Below are 17,031 nucleotides of genomic sequence, written 5' to 3'. Positions count from 1 at the left end.
ACAAGCCGTTTCTTCGATATCCCCAAGTTACCTGAGTTGACAACTTATCCTTCACGGGGACTTCGATTCCTAGGTAATGACCTTACTCCGCCCGCTGCATTTTACTAGCATCACCAAGTTCCATCAGAGCTAGGGCAATCTTTTCATTGTCGTTCTGCACGGCGACGTGCAGGGGCGTTCCTCCATTGTCATCACGCTGCTGCGGAAGAGCATCGGGACTGGCCTCCACGACCCTCTTGAGGATGTTGGCATCAGATTGTGCGCAAGCGAAGTGAACGATGTTTCTGCCCTTGCTATCCGACAAATTGACGTCTGCGCCATGACTGAGGAGAAGATTCACAAGTTCCATGTTGGAAGTTAGGACGGCTCTCCGTAGGGGCCAAAAATCGGGTTTGGTTGTAATATTGGGGTCCGCCCCGGCTTCCAGGAGAACTTGGGCCACATCAGGACGTCCCGCTTGGACAGCTAGGTATAGTGCCGTTGTCCCTTTCTCCTCTTGGTCAATTATTTCTATTCTTCGTGTGTCCACAAGCACCTTTACGACCTCCAGCGTCCCCTTTTTGTCCATCTGTGCAGCCATGTGTAGGGCTTTCCACCCATCGATTTCCTTTTGAGCCGGGTTCGCACCATGAGCCAGGAGGAGTCGTATCATTCTCGGATCGCACTCCGTGGCAGCCGCATGGATAGCCTTCTTTCCGTCGTTGTTTGCTACGTCAACCTGGGCACCGTATTTGAGGAGCAACTGCGTGACCTCGACCTGCTGGAACACAGAACATGAAATCAGTGAGGTATCACCATCGTCATCAGCACCATTCGGGTCGGCCCCTTTTTCGAGCAGAAGCTGGACGATGCCCATCGACTCGTCCGGCTCTTTCTTTCATCTTTGCCAGATCAGCAGGGTAAGAGGCGTGGAGTATAATAAACTGCGAGATTCCGGATCCGCGCCGTAGGACAAAAGGACCTCAGCAGTGTCACGGTGACCTCTCATGTGGGCTATCAAGCAATGGCGTTACGTCCATTTTCTCACGGACGTTGGGATCGGCCCCGTTCTGGAGCACATAGCGGCAAATCCGAGCATGTCCTTTACGAAAGATGCCATAGCTAGCTGCGTGGCCTACCCTTCGGGCTGAGGAGCTCCGTTTTTCTGACTCGAGCAGGCTTTCTAAGAAGGGCATAAGCCCTGCATATCGAGACCGTCTCGGTGCGTTGCCAGCGGAAGAGGTCCCCATTGTTCTATCAGTTAGGTATGATCAAGCGGCGGGAACAGTCTTGTGTATTTCTGGACGTCCGAAATTTTCATCCACGAGCCAGACTTGGCAGTCGCAACAGCCTGCATTGGTGAGGATTGGTTCCAGCCACAATCAGCTGATGGTACCCCCTCTTGAGGTCCAGCAAGTGTCACAAACGTGGCTAGGTGTGTACCAAACGCCCAGACGTCGTTGGCACATGAGTAAGGGGTTCTGCAACTCGAGGGCCAATGGATAGCAAATGAGCCAAAGAGGCGTAGAGGGCAATGTGGCCATTGACCAAGGATTCGAGCCCATTATGAGGATGAACGAGATTCGGGTACAGGTAGGCTTTAGTACATGCAAGAACATCCACACAAGTACCTGGACAGTGATATTCTGTCTAGGTAGGTGGGTAGCTTAGCTAATAATGTCCCCCCTACACATGGAGTAACTTCAACTCTTGGAGAACTTCCGAATAGAAACGCTCTTGAACGGACATGTCTCTCTCAAGGTTTCGCCGAGTCCCGGCTCTGGGAGATCCAAACCACTAAGGCAGGCCTTAATCACATCGCACACAGTGTCCCCCATGTTAAATCGAACCTTTTGCAGGACATGAGACTCCAACAGACATCTCTTCACAGGCATTGTGTCCCTAAGACTTGCCTGCTCTAGGTCAACCCGCAGAATGGCATGGACGGGCTGCCAGCACGCAATCTCAACCCGAATTACACCGAGGGCGTAAATGTCGTGCTCCTTCCTATACGACTCGGAGCCTTGCTCGCTGTCTTCGGCTCTCCGGTCAGAGTCCGCTTGCGCGCGCGGATGCTTGTAGAGGTCGTGAGCAGGATTCGGCCAGCTGGGCGATGTCCAGCTTGGCTCAAACCGGGGCTGGGCGAGCTCAAACCCAGAGATGACTAGCTGTCGAAATACGGCCCCCGGTGTGCCACTGTGAGCGTCGGGGAAGGAACAGAACATTGTGGCTTCACAACCCCTTGTGCAGACAATTCACAGCGTGTAGCCGACTCAAGCTTTCGGCCAGTGCGAGGGCCAGGGCCGCCCTGTCTGTCAGACTGGACACGCTCAGAGGCGCCTGGGTGTCCATCAAGAGAAACCCCCGCAGACACGTCGGCTAGGCTCCCGAATCAAAGCCTCCTGGGCTTGGAAAAGACGAAGCCATAGCGGTAGTCGCGGGTCCCCTTTCTGGTCGTCTCAGAGGAGATGTCCTCTCGAAGATAGCCGAGGCTCTGCGCCGCATTGAAAAGCCGTGTGTTTTTGCTATGCTTCAGCAACGCCACCAACGCATTGAGCCTTCCGGTCTGCCACCGTCAGCCGTCCACTAATCTGGGAGTCCCGAGATGAGAATTAGGGCTAGTACTTGCCTTGTATACAGCCAGCAAAGAGCTGGAAGCTCAAGGAGACAGCAGCGAAAGTTCTCTCGGCCATTGCTTGGAGCGTACTAACTCATCTTACCGATGAAGGAGAAGAAAAGCCCATGGAAGAGCCAGGCGAGGAAGAAACCAACACCGCCTACCTGAGAGGCAAAATAGACCTATAAAAAAAAAAAAAAAAGGAACCGAACATTGGAGCACACAAGTTCAGCAGCTCCAGAAAAGGGTCTCATCTCGACGATCACACAGGTCACGTACCTTTCCAGGTGGGTAGGTAGGTAGGCGCCCGTTTCACTACGTGGAGACAATCCAATCGACTCTAACCATGAATGAAAAGGGGCCGCTATCAACGGTCAATGGTATTGATAGCGAGCTACCCTTTCGACGCTTCGCAAGAGACAACTGAGACAACAGAGGATGGATCCTCGCGCTCTGACGCGAAACTGACCGACGATGGAAGCAAAGCCATGATCAGATACTACCCTCGGACCGACGGGCGTTGCTATCCCCACGGGTTCAGCAGCACCAAGACCGGGGATATGATGGGGAGGGCCGCCTATGGGGATGTATTTTGGGTAGAATGCACGCTGTGCCATAACGTTCGTGTCGCCTGGTGTGGCTGCGTGACGATGGTCGCTGACGGAGATGAGCTCTAAAACTTTGCCAAAAAGGTCATTCGGTTTCCCCCATGGATACAGCAGAGGGCACGCGAGAAGCATATACGGGACACAGATATGGAGCTTTGATGCTACATGACGTTGGACCATCCCCGCATTATCCAATATGTTCATCACGAACTCAGCGACACCAAAATGGAGATATACACCGAGTTCTGTCAATTCAAGGAACTGGAGGCAACTCTGGGAAAGAACACGTGAGTCATGCCGCCATGGAGCTTGTCGCCCTGCCCGGTTTCTGCGGCTAACTCCCCGGTCCTTGCCGGCTTTCGACAGTGTGATGTTTCCAGACAATGTGGCTTGGACTTTTGTCGAGGCCTTGGGATCAGCTTTGTCACGCTGCCATTACGAACTCGAGGCAACTCGGAACAACGACTCTCTCCATTGATACATTAGCTTCCCGTCAGGGTGGCACACCATTCTGCACCGGGATGAAAACCAGGAAATGGTGAGCTCCCTTGGCCGGCTTCTTTCGCTCCCATCAGAGCTCGAACGCGGCCTAAATGCATCTTCAAAGTTCTGATCGCACTCCGAAACTCGGTGGAAGTCGATCTGATCACCAGGCTGGGGGACTCTGGAACTTCTTTTCAGCTGGAGGATGGCGGCGCGCTGCCAACAAGCCATGCAAGTACAAGAGTTTATTGGGCACCGGTAAGGCCGAATTCATACCAGTCTTCCGAAAGCTTTCTCTCTAGAATGCGATGACCGACATTCAGCGGAGGAAATAGCCGAGCAGTCGAAGCGTTTCGAAGGCCGCATTACCAAGTGGTCCTCCAAGGGCGATATACGGGTTGTCGGTGCCATTCTGCACCGCATCCTCACCAAGGAGATCCCTCGCACACCACACCGACGTAAAGACCGTGTCATCAGTCGTCTCATACTTCGTCACGAAGCACCTTCCGCTGCTGGCCGCGATGTACACCCCGTTCGGGCCCAAGGAGGTCGTCTTGATCATGTCCCTATGCAGGATCCACTGCCCTGCCGAGATCTCAGCCTGCCGCATGCAGCTGTGTCAGGGGTTCGACGGCAACATGGCTGGCTATACAGTCTTCCACGCGCTTGCGGGGACATCTCTAGACTGTTTCGATATTCACCAGCTTGCATGGCAGGAGTCCGAGTGGCCGCAGGCAAAGGACATGCTGCACCTGGTGGTCAAAAGGAACAACCTTGGACTTTTGCCGAGCGGGGTGGCCGCGCAACAAGGAAATATGAATCTATGCCTGCAAGTGACACAACTCGAGTGAGGCTTTGTCTTTTGTGACACTTGTTCTCAGTCTAAGACGGGCAACATGCTGAGCTAACCTGTTACGGCACGTTGGCAGAGATGAATCCAGGGCAGAGACGGCAAAGAGAGCGTCGAATGCTGCCCTGAAGGCTCCGGAGCAGCGCTTGGAGGCTTCGGCGCACAAGGAGTTTGAGTTCATGTTTAAGATGCTCACCCTGGGGAACTCTGACCATCTCGTGATCCCCCTCACACACATGCAGGCAGCGTTGATCGACACGGCGCAGCTGGGCTATCGGAACACTGTGCGCAAGCTGCTGGAGATTGGCGTGCCTGTTTCCATCAGGGTTCGCCGCAACGAGACGGCGTTGCGTATCTTTGCACACGCAGGAGATGTGTCCATGATCAAGCTCCTCCTTCAACGCGGTGCCGAGGTCGATGCTAAGGACCAGGGTGGGAGCACGCCTTTGCGCTGGCCTTCTTGGGCTGGGAGGTTTGATACAGCCAGGGAGTTGCTACTGAAGGGGGCCAAGGTCAACGCACAGGACAAGTCGCACAGAACAGCCCTCTTTGGAGCCGCGGGAGGAGGTTATGCTGACGTTGTTCGCCTCTTGCTGGCTCGCGGCGCAGATAAATCGCTCCGTGGTGGCAAAGACAGCCAAACTCCTCTAGAGAAGGCCGTCAAAAAGAGGCAGAATGCTGTAGTTGAACAATTGAAAGGAATCGAAGTAAACAATTTCGAGCAGGTGGACTGAAAGACAAGGTAATCTCGTCTGTCCCGGAAACGGTCCATGTCGTTAGTGCTCTGCAGGTGTCAAGATCCCTATTTTCATTTTTAGCTACCTGAGGTACTCCCCATCCCAATGACACAAGCCTTCCATTATCAACCAGACCCGGTCTTTACATAAGCCTCACTCTCAGCATTATCATCTGCCCCAGGCCCAGGAATAGGAACCAACACCGGCACCGGCATCCCGGCCACAGGCGGCGACACAACCCTCCCCTCGGCATTCACCGGCGTCAAAACCGGCGAGTTGACAGAACTCACAGTATCACCCCTCGTCATCGCTGACAGATTACTCCCCTCCGCAGAACTAGTCGGACTCTCCCCCTCCTCATTTTCCACCTCCCCACTCGCAACCCCATCCCCTTTCTTGACACTCTGCGCATCCATCTCATACCTCGAAGTATCAGTTGCCATTTCCACGCGGTACCACTGCCCATCCATCTCATACAGCGTCCCCGGCGCAAGCTCAAACTTGGGCGCAGCAGCCGGCGACTGAGGCAAAACAGCCGAGGCATATGTCGGCGGCGGAAGTGACGCTTCATTATTCTCCGTCTTTGGCTCAGGTGACTCGTCCCCTTGTTGTTGTTGTTGTTGTTGCTGCCGCTGTCTTGTCCGCCGCCAGTACCACCAGAAAACCCCCATCGCAATCCCAAAAAGCACTGACCCGACAACGGCGACAATGATCCCTATCATTGCTCCCTGTGGGAGACCGCCGCTTGGGGCCGCCTCCGGAGCCGCCCCGGCCCCCGCCCCCGGACTCGAACCCGCCCCGGGAGTAGGCAACACCGCTGAAACCCAACCCCATCAGTACACTTCCCGAAAATCATCAAGATGGGATGGGGGGTGGGGGAGGGGACACCAACCAGGCATAGCATCATGATTACAAGCATACACCCCCGAGCAAATCGTATCATTGTTGTAGCGATACAGATCAAACTTGAACCTCTGCCAACAAGTAAAATTCCCGTAGCCGTTGTCACCCGTCCCGGCAAACTGCCCGTCGCCTACCTTGGGGCCGAGCCAGGCGGTGAAGGTGACGTTGCTGTTGTAGAAGAGGGCAGAGGTCTCGGTGTTGATCCAGAGGGCGGTTTGACCTGGGGGTGTCTCTACTATGGCGACGTCGCCGGGGATGGGGCCGGGGTCGCCGACGTAGTAGGCCATCTGGGAAGAAACGACGTTTTTGCGGTCGCGGCAGTCGGCTAGGACGACGTGTTCGCCCGGGATGCGCTTTTTGATGGTGGGGTGGGTGATGGATCGGGGGGGTTTGGAGGCATGGTGGTGATGGGGCTGGAGGGTGGTACTGGTGGTGGTTAGCGGGACTTGGAGGAGGATGTGGAGGAGGAAGACGAGGAGGCAGGTTGTTGCTCCTAGGATGCGAACGGTGCTCCTTAGGCCACGGCGGTGTTGTTGTTGCGGCTGGGTGGAGTCAGCATGTTGCGCTGCTTCCTCCATGTCCCTGGGGCTGGCCAAGAAGAGAGCTTTCTCTCGTTGGTCCATAGCGGGCGGGCGGGTGGATCTGAGAATCCTTCCCAAGCTGTCGGGTAGGTAGGTGTGTCGGTTCGATGCAAGTGCCGAAACACGCGAATTGCCAGATTAGGCGCTCTTAGCAGATTATCAAACTGAGAAGAAACAAAAGAAGAACTGAATCCCCTCAAACTGACATCGTGGGAGGCTCAAGTAGCTATGTAAGCACTGACAAGACCACCACTACCTGCTCAGCTGAAGAAACCTCCTGCCTGCTCTACGAGCTGACCAATATATTTCGTCCAAAATAAACACCGCCATCACTCCGACCCCCAAGACAGGTTTAGACAATCCAGATGCACTTGGAGAAAGCCACCCAAGCAAATGTGAGCATCGGGGATTCTGTCAGACCAATGAAACCACCCCTCCGAGATGTGTTGACATGCATGCTGCAGTGGGTGCTTACTCATGTCCTGAGTTTGATGCCGTAAAGGCTGATGATCGCCCTGTCAAGTGAGAAGTGGCGGGCGGCACAGGCATCAGATACAAACACCGAACGAGGAAGTGCCTAGGTGGACTGGACGGTATCCTCCGCGGACAGATACTGGCTCAGCGTAAGGTTCATCAAGCATAAAGTGCGGGACAAGCCGTGAGGAGATTGGCGTTCAGCCCTAGACTTGGCGGACTTGGCTGATAAGATTGGCCATGGGTGGTCCTTTTGAAAGGGTGGTGTGAGTGTGTCATCAGCAATTAAGGGACCGGGGACTGCGGCGGAGCTCACGGTCCACGGTCCACTGGTCTATATATACGGAGGAACTGGCTGGTGTAGATAGACAGTTCCGCAGTATGCAATTCAGATTGTATTCACGGTATCTTGTGTTTACATTGAGACATCTTGTTGTGCACTGTTTAGCTGCACCGAACCAATTGTCAGAAGTTACCTTCAACCCGTATCCCTTTCAGAGGTTCTGTACAGGGGTTCGTCACAGTATATATTCCACCACTAAAGGGACGGCAAAATGGAAACTCGGGCAACGGACCGGTAGTTTGCTACATATATTCTTGCCGTCTTTACGTGATTTTTGAATTATAGTAATCAAAGCTATTTAATTAGATGTTTATGAATGTGGCAATTTATAAGTGTCTTCTTGTGTTAGAAAAATAAATAAGTTCGTCTATATCTAAAGTTGCAATTTTAATACAAATGGTGGTTCTAGTGGGTTTGATAAAGGGCTACTGGCACGCATAAGGAGAAAACGGAAATCATAATTAGTTTTGGTTACGGCAAGTATAGCCGAACGGTCCTTGGATCCACTTTAGCTCAGGGTGATGCTCATTGCGCTCACCTTTTGCTCACCTTCTGAGACTAATACAGACTGAGCCCAAAATATTGTCGGGTGTGACTATATAGGTATTTACGAATGGGAATAGGGCATTCCTTCTCGCCAAACAGGACGATAAAGCACTGTTCTGAGCATGTAATGCACAACTGTTGGCAAGCAGCAATAAAGGCAAAAGTTGCGCCATTTGCAAATCTATTGGGAACAAGAACTTCCTGCCAACTACGTTACGTGCATATGTTTTCAGTCGTCATAGTTGTCGTCTTCTCGTAGATCACGAGCAGCAGGCTCTGGCTCTGACGCCTGCACGTTTCCACCGGTAACGGCAACGTGTGCCTTCACCAACACATCGTTCCATCCCTTCGTCAAGGCACCAAAGATCATGTATGAAATCTCCTCATCTCTCTCCGTCAGCAGCCGCCCATCATCAGCACCCACGATAGCCACTGGTTTTACCCAGTCATGGTCCCGAACCATATGTGGTCTCTCGTCGTCCTCATAAAACTCTTTTATGTGGCATTTTGGAATGTACATGCGCATCTTCAACTTGAGCCCGAAGGCGTCGTCGGCAAGGGTCCAGACGGCCCGTGTCAAGTCTCCCCCCGCCTCCTGGGTCAAAGAAGAACTGATAACTGGCCTGGAAACAGCCATGAGTGTATTGAAAGCTGTGTTGAGGGTCGCTGGCTTCACCTGACATTGACCCACGCAGGCGACGGTGGCACTACGCCAGGCTTGGACTTTTTCTGGGTCAACTAGACAGAAAGCGTTGTTTGATTCAAGGACATGGAATGCAAGGGACAAAGAGGCATACCATTATACGAGCTGACAGACGTTCAAATGCCTCCAAGCCCGACTCGACATAACGCGGCTGGTTTGAAGAGTCAGACTCGATTGTGATACTCTCGAGCCCGTAAGTTTCTCTGCTGAAAATGGTATCCAACACCTTCTCATACCACGTCGAACGTTACGTGTTGATTCGATCCAAGACTGGCTGCGAAGCCCAGCCTTCGTGGCTGTAGAGAGTTGGCATGTATTCATCCTGCTGTTCTTGGTCGTTGAGAACCGCCGGCGACTCGAGGACGTACCAAACCCTGTTTCAGATCACTTTGTCGATATCCTCCCGCAGGTTTACGAAACGGCTAATAAACTCTTGGTCAGTGACCCGGTTGACACTTGTCGTGCCAGGTTCAGGTTGAGGGGAGCTGGTGCTGATGCTTTCGTGCTCGTTGTCCCGAAGACTGTTGATTTCATCCTGCAGTTCCTGAATTCTGAACTGGCGTTGAGCTTCCTTCAGCTCCTTCTCCTCTCGCTCGACGGATAATTGCTTTTGTAGATTGGGGATTGTGCGGTTTGGTTTGTCAACGTCGGGTGTCATTTGGGAACCTCCCTCGACTCCAGCAGGCGGCCTTGATCGTTCGGCCGCTAGTTCTTGTTCTAAACGCTCGAATTGGGCCTCTAACTCTTGATTATAAAATTCAGCAGCTTGATGTTGTGACTGTAGGCGAGCTACTTCGCGCTCTGCGTTGTCCTTCTGGGTATGTAGTCTTTCGATTTTGCGCAGCAGGTCTTGTGTCTCGGCAGGACTTCTGTTGTCTTCAACTGCCGGCGGTACTTGGGGAGTTCTTTGGATTGCTCCCTGAGGTGTTACTTGGATCGCTCCCTGAGATGTCTCATGGATCGCCCCCCTGAGGTGTTCCTGGGATCGCTCCCTCGGGGCTTTCTTGGATCGTTGCCTGAGATCTTTCTTGGAACGCTCCCTGAGGGTTTTCTTGGTTCGCTCCCCGGGACACTCCTTGGTTCGCTGCCTGAGGTGTTTCTTGGGGAAGTGGTGGCGGTGGTTCTTTAGGCGGCGGCGGTGGTGGTTGTTGAGGTGGCGATGGTTGTTGAGGTGCTGGTTACGGCGTTCCTTGGGTTAGTCCATAGGAACTCCCTTGCTGCCTTTTATAGGATGATCCATAAGGCGTTCTTTGCTGCGTTGTGTAGGATTGTCCTTGGCCTGTTTCTTGATTTGTTCCTTGATTCGTTCCTTGATTCATTCCTTGCTTCGTTCCATAGTTTGTTCCATAGTTTGTTCCATAGGAGGCCGTTTCTTGGTGTGTTCCCTGTGTTCCATAGGTTGGTCGATGGGGCGTTTGTGGTTCAAGGGACGTTCCTTGTGTTCCACTCCCAACTTGCTGTGAACGCATGGCGTTTGTGTTGCGCTTCAACTCCTCCTTGTCGGCTTGAATCTTTCTTATTTCATCCTTCAACCGTCTCACCTCATCTCCCCGCGCTCTCCCGGCATTCAATTTGTTCTGCAAACGCTCCATGTCATCACGCAGCCTGTCACTAGTTGTCGATGACCCTCATCTCTATCCAATCGCAGGTTGTCTGAATCCTTGTTGATACGCTCATTCTCCTTACGCAGCTCTTTGTTTTGGAACCGACAGATTGTTGCTTGACGACCGCTCTCTTGTATATTGAATTCTCGCTTGATCAACTCCTGCTGTAGACGTTCGTTCTCCTCGCGTATTTTGCTGGTTTGAATTGAAAAGACTGATATTTGGCGATCGCTCGCGGCTTTTTTGAAATCGCAGGGTGATCAATTCCTTCTGTAAACGGTAGATCTCATCGTTCAGCCCGGCGATCTCAGCGGCCGAAGTTGCCTTGTACCGTTTATTATGAGCTTGTTGCAATTGCAGTTTGGCTATTTCTGTTCTCCCCGGTCAAGGGAAATGTATTGCCGCTTTTGGACTTGGGTGGGGTGTATAGTTAGGAGCAGCACCACTGCCTCTTCCACCCTACCCCCCTGTCAATTTCAGCTTGGAAAAAATGTGCTTGATTTCGAAATGTCCAAACTAACCAGCTTAAGTTCGAATACCTAGTTTGCAAATCAAGGTAAAAGCCTAGCTGAATCGTCATATAAACCAACGTACTGCTTGTCTTAATTACAGTTCCGTTTCATATTTATTATTATTATCATTATTCCTACTCCGTTCTACCCTAAAAAGAGTGTGTCGGTCCTGCTGATTCTATTTACATAGGAAAAGTCCGTGCCTGGAGCCGGGTGAGAAACCTATCTCGGTAACAAATAGGAAACAGTTGTTGAAAAAGCCAGATAGTTGCAAAATAAGGAAAGGTCCCAACAAGGCCTTGAGCACTAGTTGTCCTCGACTTCCGCTCCGGTCGCCGCGTCCACCTCGTCCTCCCCTATCAATATATCCTCCTGCTCAAATTCCAGGTTTCTAGCTAAGCTGTATTCCATCAAGCGGCCGGAATCCATCAGCCAGCCCAGAACCTTTCCTAACAGCCTTCGGTTCCGAGACCCTATACCTTATAGCACGAGGCTAAGATCTCGGTGCGTGCGGATAGTGTTTGTTGGCAAGGTTCTAGGCTTCGGTGGTACTGGGCACCATATAACGAGCTGCTCGACTGTTTCACGGCCTTCTCCGCAAGTACAATGGGGAGTGGCTAGGCATGGGACTTGCTGCTTGAATAGGAAATCCCGTAGACCTATTGCTCCTGTACGAGCCTGGACTAGTAGAGAGCTCTGGGCTTTGGTTAAATCCTTGTGTCTCTTCAGGGTCTTGTCTGTGAAAAGCATTTCTGGTGGTCCTTCATCCGCTATCCTGGCAGGTCGGCCCTCGACCTGCTTTCTCCAATGGTTTTCCCATGCTTGGTAGAGTGCTGCTTCTGTCGTGGGTACTGGGATCTCTCCTCGGCTCTCTACCAGTGTCTCTCCCTGGCTCTCACTTTGGCTCTCACTTTGGCTCTGGTGCTGGCTGATCCACTTGTTGATGGTGATGACAGCTCTCTCAATGACCGTGGGTTCCTGCGGGTGGGTGGATCTTCGGCCTGGCCTCCGTTTTTGGAAGCGTCGGTATATCCTACTGCACGCTTCTTGGACGAGCTGCCCTAGTGGGTGTTTTGATGCATCTGGTCCTTGCCCACTGTGCAAGGACGAGTTCTGAAGCCGGGCTTCAAAGTCTGCCAGTCTCTCGTTGAGGTATAGGTCCAGTGGTGACACCCAAGTTTCGGTTTCCAAGTTTCTGATTGGTGTAGCCTTGTATGCTCCGGCCACTATCCTGAGGTTGCTAGTCTGGGCCTTCGCCAGCCTCTTCGCCAGACCCCGTGGTTGACCTCCAGTTGGAATGGGTGTGTGGTAGTTGGCAGCTCCATAAGCTATGGCGCTTCTGATGCACTTGGTATTAGGATGGCTAATCTTGTACCCGGCAGTTCTCTGTGTTAGCTCGTCAATGTTGGGTAGCTCTAGCAAGTCAAATGATGTCGGCTGGGAAGTTACGAAGATTTTTATGATGTCCTCGCATGAGCCATACTCCGTCATCAAGGGAGGAATTGTCATCTTGATCACCTTTTTTGAAAAACTTCCCTGAAAGGCCACGTCGCCCGTGTGTGAAGGAATGACTTCATACGTTCCACAGAGTATATCTTTGACCCTCCAACATGGGGCTGAACTTCATAGCACTGGTGTGACGCTCAACTTTCTTTCTCCAAGTAGCGTAGTCCAAGAAATATGTGATGACCTCTGTGCTGTCTCCTTGAGATATAATTACCTCGTGAGTTAGTTGAAAGAGTATTATTATACGTAAAAACTTTGCTCCGCACGACCGAATAAAGCGTGTTGTAGCGCTTAGAGTTACGTCAGGCCACCTAACTCGATCTCGAGTTGTTCGAGTGGGCCATAACTTTATAACGTGTCTACAAAGTGTTGTGGAGCCACCTGTCTTCAGGACAAAACAGGATACTCGAATTGATGAAAGAGGCGGGATCTAGAAGGATCTAGACAATTATAACGGGCTATAATTTAATGGAGACCCCCAGATCCCTCCTGTGTCACGCTAGGATAGAAAAAAAAGAGAGAGAGAAAGGAAGAGAGATCAGCTTAGCTGTCTGTCGTGAACGTCAGAATTAGGACGCGCCCCGAAGAACAGCCAATAGCAACCGTTAATGCCGCTACAGCTAAACATTCTGGCAGATATTCCGGAGGCAACCATAGCCAGTTTTCTAAGCCCCTCGTAATCCACCTGTTGTCTGAGTCTATTCCGTAGCATGGGGGGTTGGCATTATCTGATTCGGATGCAATCAGCGTCGAGTTAAGGGAAGACGCTACCGACTGAACAGAATGGCGATGCCCTTTGAGCGTCTGCGTACATGACCCCGTAGCCGCATCCCAGATCTTGATGGTCTTGTCGTGTGATCCTGACGCAACCCACTTCGAATCGGGCGAGAACGCTACCGACGTGACCCAATCGCGATGCCCCTTGAGTGTCTGCGTACATAACCCCGTAGCCGCATCCCAGATCTTGATGGTATTGTCGCCTGATCCTGACGCAACCCACTTCGAATCGGGCGAGATCGCTACCGACGTGACCGAACGGCCATGCCCCTCGAGCGTCTGCGTACATAACCCCGTAGCCGCATCCCAGATCTTGATGGTCTTGTCGTGTGATCCTGACGCAACCCACTTCGAATCGGGCGAGAACGCTACCGATGTTACCCAATCGCGATGCCCCTCAAGCGTCTGCCTAGATAACCCCGTAGCCGCATCCCAGATCTTGATGGTCTTGTCGTGTGATCCTGACGCAACCCACTTCGAATCGGGCGAGAACGCTACTGACGTGACCGAATGGCCATGCCCCTTAAGCGTCTGCGTACATAACCCCGTAGCTGTATCCCAGATCTTGATGGTCTTGTCGTGTGATCCTGACGCAACCCACTTCGAATCGGGCGAGAACGCTATCGACGTTACCCAATCGCGATGCCCCTTGAGCGTCTGCGTATATAACCCCGTAGCCGTATCCCAGATCTTAATGGTCTTGTTGTGTGATCCTGACGCAATCCACTTCGAATCGGACGAGAACGCTACCGACGTAACCCAATTGCCATACCCCTTAAGCGTCTGTGTACATGACCTCGTAGCTGTATCCCAGATCTTGATGGTCTTATTGTATGATCCTGACGCAACCCACTTCGAATCGGGCGAGATCGCTACCGACGTAACCGAATCGTTATGCCCCTCGAGCGTCTGCGTACATGACCCCGTAGCCGCATCCCAGATCTTGATGGTCTTATCGTGTGATCCTGACGCAACCCACTTCGAATCGGGCGAGATCGCTACCGACGTAACCGAATCGCGATGCCCCTTAAGCGTCTGCGTACATAACCCCGTAGCCGCATCCCAGATCTTGATGGTATTGTCGCCTGATCCTGACGCAACCCACTTTAAATCGGGCGAGATCGCTACCGACGTAACCCAGTGGCGATGCCCCTCGAGCGTCTGCGTACATAACCCCGTAGCCCCATCCCAGATCTTGATGGTATTGTCGCCTGATCCTGACGCAACCCACTTCGAATCGGGCGAGATCGCTACCGACGTTACCGAACCGCCATGCCCCTCGAGCGTCTGCCGGCACGCATTCCAATTATCCTCTACAATTGGCCCCGAAGTAATATACTTCCGTTCTTCCTGCCTGAATAGGCCTCTTGTTATACTTCGGGCGGGGCTAAATATAAGTGCCGAAGCGTATACCTGAAGAGGATAATTCTCAATAACCCATCTCCAGTATAATACGAATCGACGCATGTCAGCGATAAGGCTTGGTAATTGAGACGTAATCGACCTGTACTAATCTCCTGTTAGACCACTTAATGACATGATACTATCACTGGGTAGAGCCTACCTGAAGAATGCTTTCGAGGTTTGCCATTGAAAGTACCCCCTGCGGCATGCTCTTACATAGTGAAAGTGCTTCAAGCCAGTGGAGGTAATGCTGTCTCAGAAAGCCATCGACGATACCACCATCTTGGAAAATATCTGGGTGCTTGCTATCGTCGCTCGCCTGCCCGTTACAGAGATGATCAACCCAGTAGATACAAGCATAACATAGTGCGGCTAGCGGGTCTGGATCGGGTAGCTTGGCGTCGTCGATGGAAGATCCCGGAGCGCCAAGGCTGTAGATGTCGCGTCGTAATGTTCCGGACATTACGTGTAGCGATCGCAAGAAGACGGCATGGTGTATGTCTTTTATACCGGAAGGAAAAACCTCATGAGCTGCTTCTCTCAGTAAGAAATCCTTTGCGGATTGGTGGACGAAATAGATGGTGGTTTCTCGAAGGGTCAAAAAAGAGCCGCAGAGTCCTACTATCTCTGTCATGAATTCCAGTTCGTCGGAGATGCCCTCGGGTATATCCACGAAGACCGCTAGCTCTTGTATCGTGATAGGCCGGTAAGTAATGGAGAGGATCGCCAGAACTTGTTTGCAGAGATCTGGCTCATCCGAGCGGCGAACCTGATCTATCATTTGTTGGTAGAGAGAATCAAGACCAGGTGGAAACATGTTTAACTTGGTGAGAACCCTCGATCGTGAAACATGCGTAAGTTCTTGACAGACTAAAGCCACCCAGAGGAATGTGTCGTTTGCGTTGCGGGTCAAATGGTGTTGAACAGCGTTCTTTGTTCTGTCGTTGTACCTCTTTTTCCGCGCTAGTTCATCCATCTTATGCTGAATATACGTGCTGACAGCGGAGGAGATAGACTTTTCGTTCAACTCAAGACTGAGCCTTATCTTCTTTTCCGCGGCTTCTAGGCTCTCTTCGATGTTCGGCCAGTTGCGACTAGAGACGACCCACTTGACACAAGGAAACGTAGATGACATGTCGACGATAAATTTTAGAAGTCTTGGCAAGTCACCCATGCATTCGTCCAGAGCGTCGATGACCAGGTAGGTTGGCTTCAAGTTCGGGTCTCCTAGCATCCCCCCCAAAATATCCGAGAGGACGAACCACGCATTTGCGTCAGAGAGCGATTTAGCCTTATCCGTGTATTTGCGTATGTGGGGGATAAGACGTGGCTGCTGGTGGGCAAGAAGGTAGATCAAGCCGCGTAACACGGCAATGGCGTTATTGATGCGCGAGTCGGTAGCTTGGCAGAAGAAATAGGCCAAGTTGCGACAGTGCCCGTCTGCAACAATGGCACCCTCCAGCTCGTTGATGATGCCGCAGAGCAACATGGTCTTGCCCTTGCCGGGATCTCCTTTAATCCAGAGAAGGCGGCTCTCTAACTGGTCATACCAAACGCGGAAGTCGGGGGTGTCGAAAACCCAGCGGTAAGCGTCACTAAGTAACCCACCCTTTGCCTCCTCGATACGCTTCTTATCAAAGCGCGGGTCGGTAGAATGCAGACTAGACAGATAGCGATCATGCTTACTAATTTCCTCTCGCAGCCGCTCAAATGCTCTTTCTTCTCCCTCGCCGTATAGAAGCCGCATTTGTACGTTAAAGATGCCGAGTAGACAGTAAGCCCTGTCTTCTTCGCGCGTCGTGCTGCGGTGTTTAATCCACGACATGCGTACGTCAAAGCTGAAATCGGACAATTTGTTGGCTTGGAGAGCTCGTAGAGGAATGCCAGTTGTGTTATGAATATGCTGTGCGAGAGACTTCTTATCTCCTAGGCGCTTGCGGTCTTCGGAGAAGAATTCAACAACTGTTGGCGCAATAAGCTCTTGGAGGGTCCACCCACGAGTGAACCATCTGGATTTCCGAAAAGCCAATTCCCAACCGGGATTGCTGTCGGCGTCCTGTTGGTAGGTTGAGACGTCTGTGAGATAGACATAGCATTTGGCCGCATTGCGGTACCATCGGAACATGGAGTTGAGAGCCTCCTGAAACTCATCGCAGTCGGATTTGTTGATGCAGCATGTGTCGATCCAGAAGAATTTCAGTCCATCACGCCCGGCTTGGTCTCCGCAAAACTGGATCTTAGAGTAGCCTCTTTTGTTCTTGTGTGTACCGTCCGTTATATCCTTAAAGCTGACCTCTTCGTCGCCCCATGTGTGCGAAAGTATCGCATACGGTGGGACCTGGTTGTCGGGAATGTCACCCGTCAAACTGACATCGCCGGTATCATTGCGCTCCAGGAGGCGCAT

At 52.1% G+C, this 17,031-nt stretch overlaps 5 protein-coding genes across 5 annotated transcripts; 1 reads left to right on the top strand and 4 right to left on the bottom strand.

Annotated features, from left to right (window-relative positions):
* Window positions 1-82: 82 nt before the first annotated feature.
* On the bottom strand, window positions 83-856 carry QC762_504180 (uncharacterized protein; the record flags this gene model as incomplete). Its single annotated transcript, XM_062890843.1, has 1 exon — window positions 83-856. The coding sequence occupies one exon, from the start codon at window positions 854-856 to the stop codon at window positions 83-85; it is 774 nt and encodes a 257-aa protein (XP_062741976.1).
* Window positions 857-4,208: 3,352 nt separating this feature from the next.
* On the top strand, window positions 4,209-5,271 carry QC762_504173 (uncharacterized protein; the record flags this gene model as incomplete). The annotated part of the gene is made up of 2 exons (XM_062890842.1): window positions 4,209-4,534; window positions 4,629-5,271. 2 exons carry the CDS (start codon window positions 4,209-4,211, stop codon window positions 5,269-5,271), a joined length of 969 nt encoding a protein of 322 aa, XP_062741975.1.
* QC762_504170 (uncharacterized protein) lies at window positions 4,749-7,213 on the bottom strand. The gene is made up of 2 exons (XM_062890841.1): window positions 6,167-7,213; window positions 4,749-6,091 (listed from the first exon to the last, which is right to left on the bottom strand). Exons 1-2 carry the CDS (start codon window positions 6,798-6,800, stop codon window positions 5,400-5,402), a joined length of 1,326 nt encoding a protein of 441 aa, XP_062741974.1. The 5' UTR covers window positions 6,801-7,213; the 3' UTR covers window positions 4,749-5,399.
* A 1,137-nt stretch (window positions 7,214-8,350) lies between these two features.
* Window positions 8,351-8,758, bottom strand: QC762_504167 (uncharacterized protein; the record flags this gene model as incomplete). The annotated part of the gene is made up of 1 exon (XM_062890840.1): window positions 8,351-8,758. One exon carries the CDS (start codon window positions 8,756-8,758, stop codon window positions 8,351-8,353), a length of 408 nt encoding a protein of 135 aa, XP_062741973.1.
* Window positions 8,759-12,989: 4,231 nt separating this feature from the next.
* Window positions 12,990-17,031, bottom strand: HNWD-pc5 (HNWD NOD-like receptor pc5; the record flags this gene model as incomplete). Its single annotated transcript, XM_062883886.1, has 2 exons — window positions 12,990-14,732; window positions 14,788-17,031. 2 exons carry the CDS (start codon window positions 17,029-17,031, stop codon window positions 12,990-12,992), a joined length of 3,987 nt encoding a protein of 1,328 aa, XP_062741972.1.

Source organism: Podospora pseudocomata, chromosome 5 (assembly GCF_035222375.1).
Source record: "Podospora pseudocomata strain CBS 415.72m chromosome 5, whole genome shotgun sequence".
Classification (NCBI taxonomy): Eukaryota; Fungi; Ascomycota; class Sordariomycetes; order Sordariales; family Podosporaceae; genus Podospora; species Podospora pseudocomata.
This window is presented reverse-complemented; position numbering and strand designations above follow the sequence as displayed.

Excerpts from the sequence above, each read along its gene's own strand:
- QC762_504170 (XM_062890841.1), bottom strand. The coding sequence starts at position 6,800 with ATGGACCAACGAGAGAAAGCTCTCTTCTTGGCCAGCCCCAGGGACATG. Across the intron at positions 6,092-6,166 it reads TAATCATGATGCTATGCCTG|CGGTGTTGCCTACTCCCGGG; the intron begins GTTGGTGTCCCC and ends GTTGGGTTTCAG.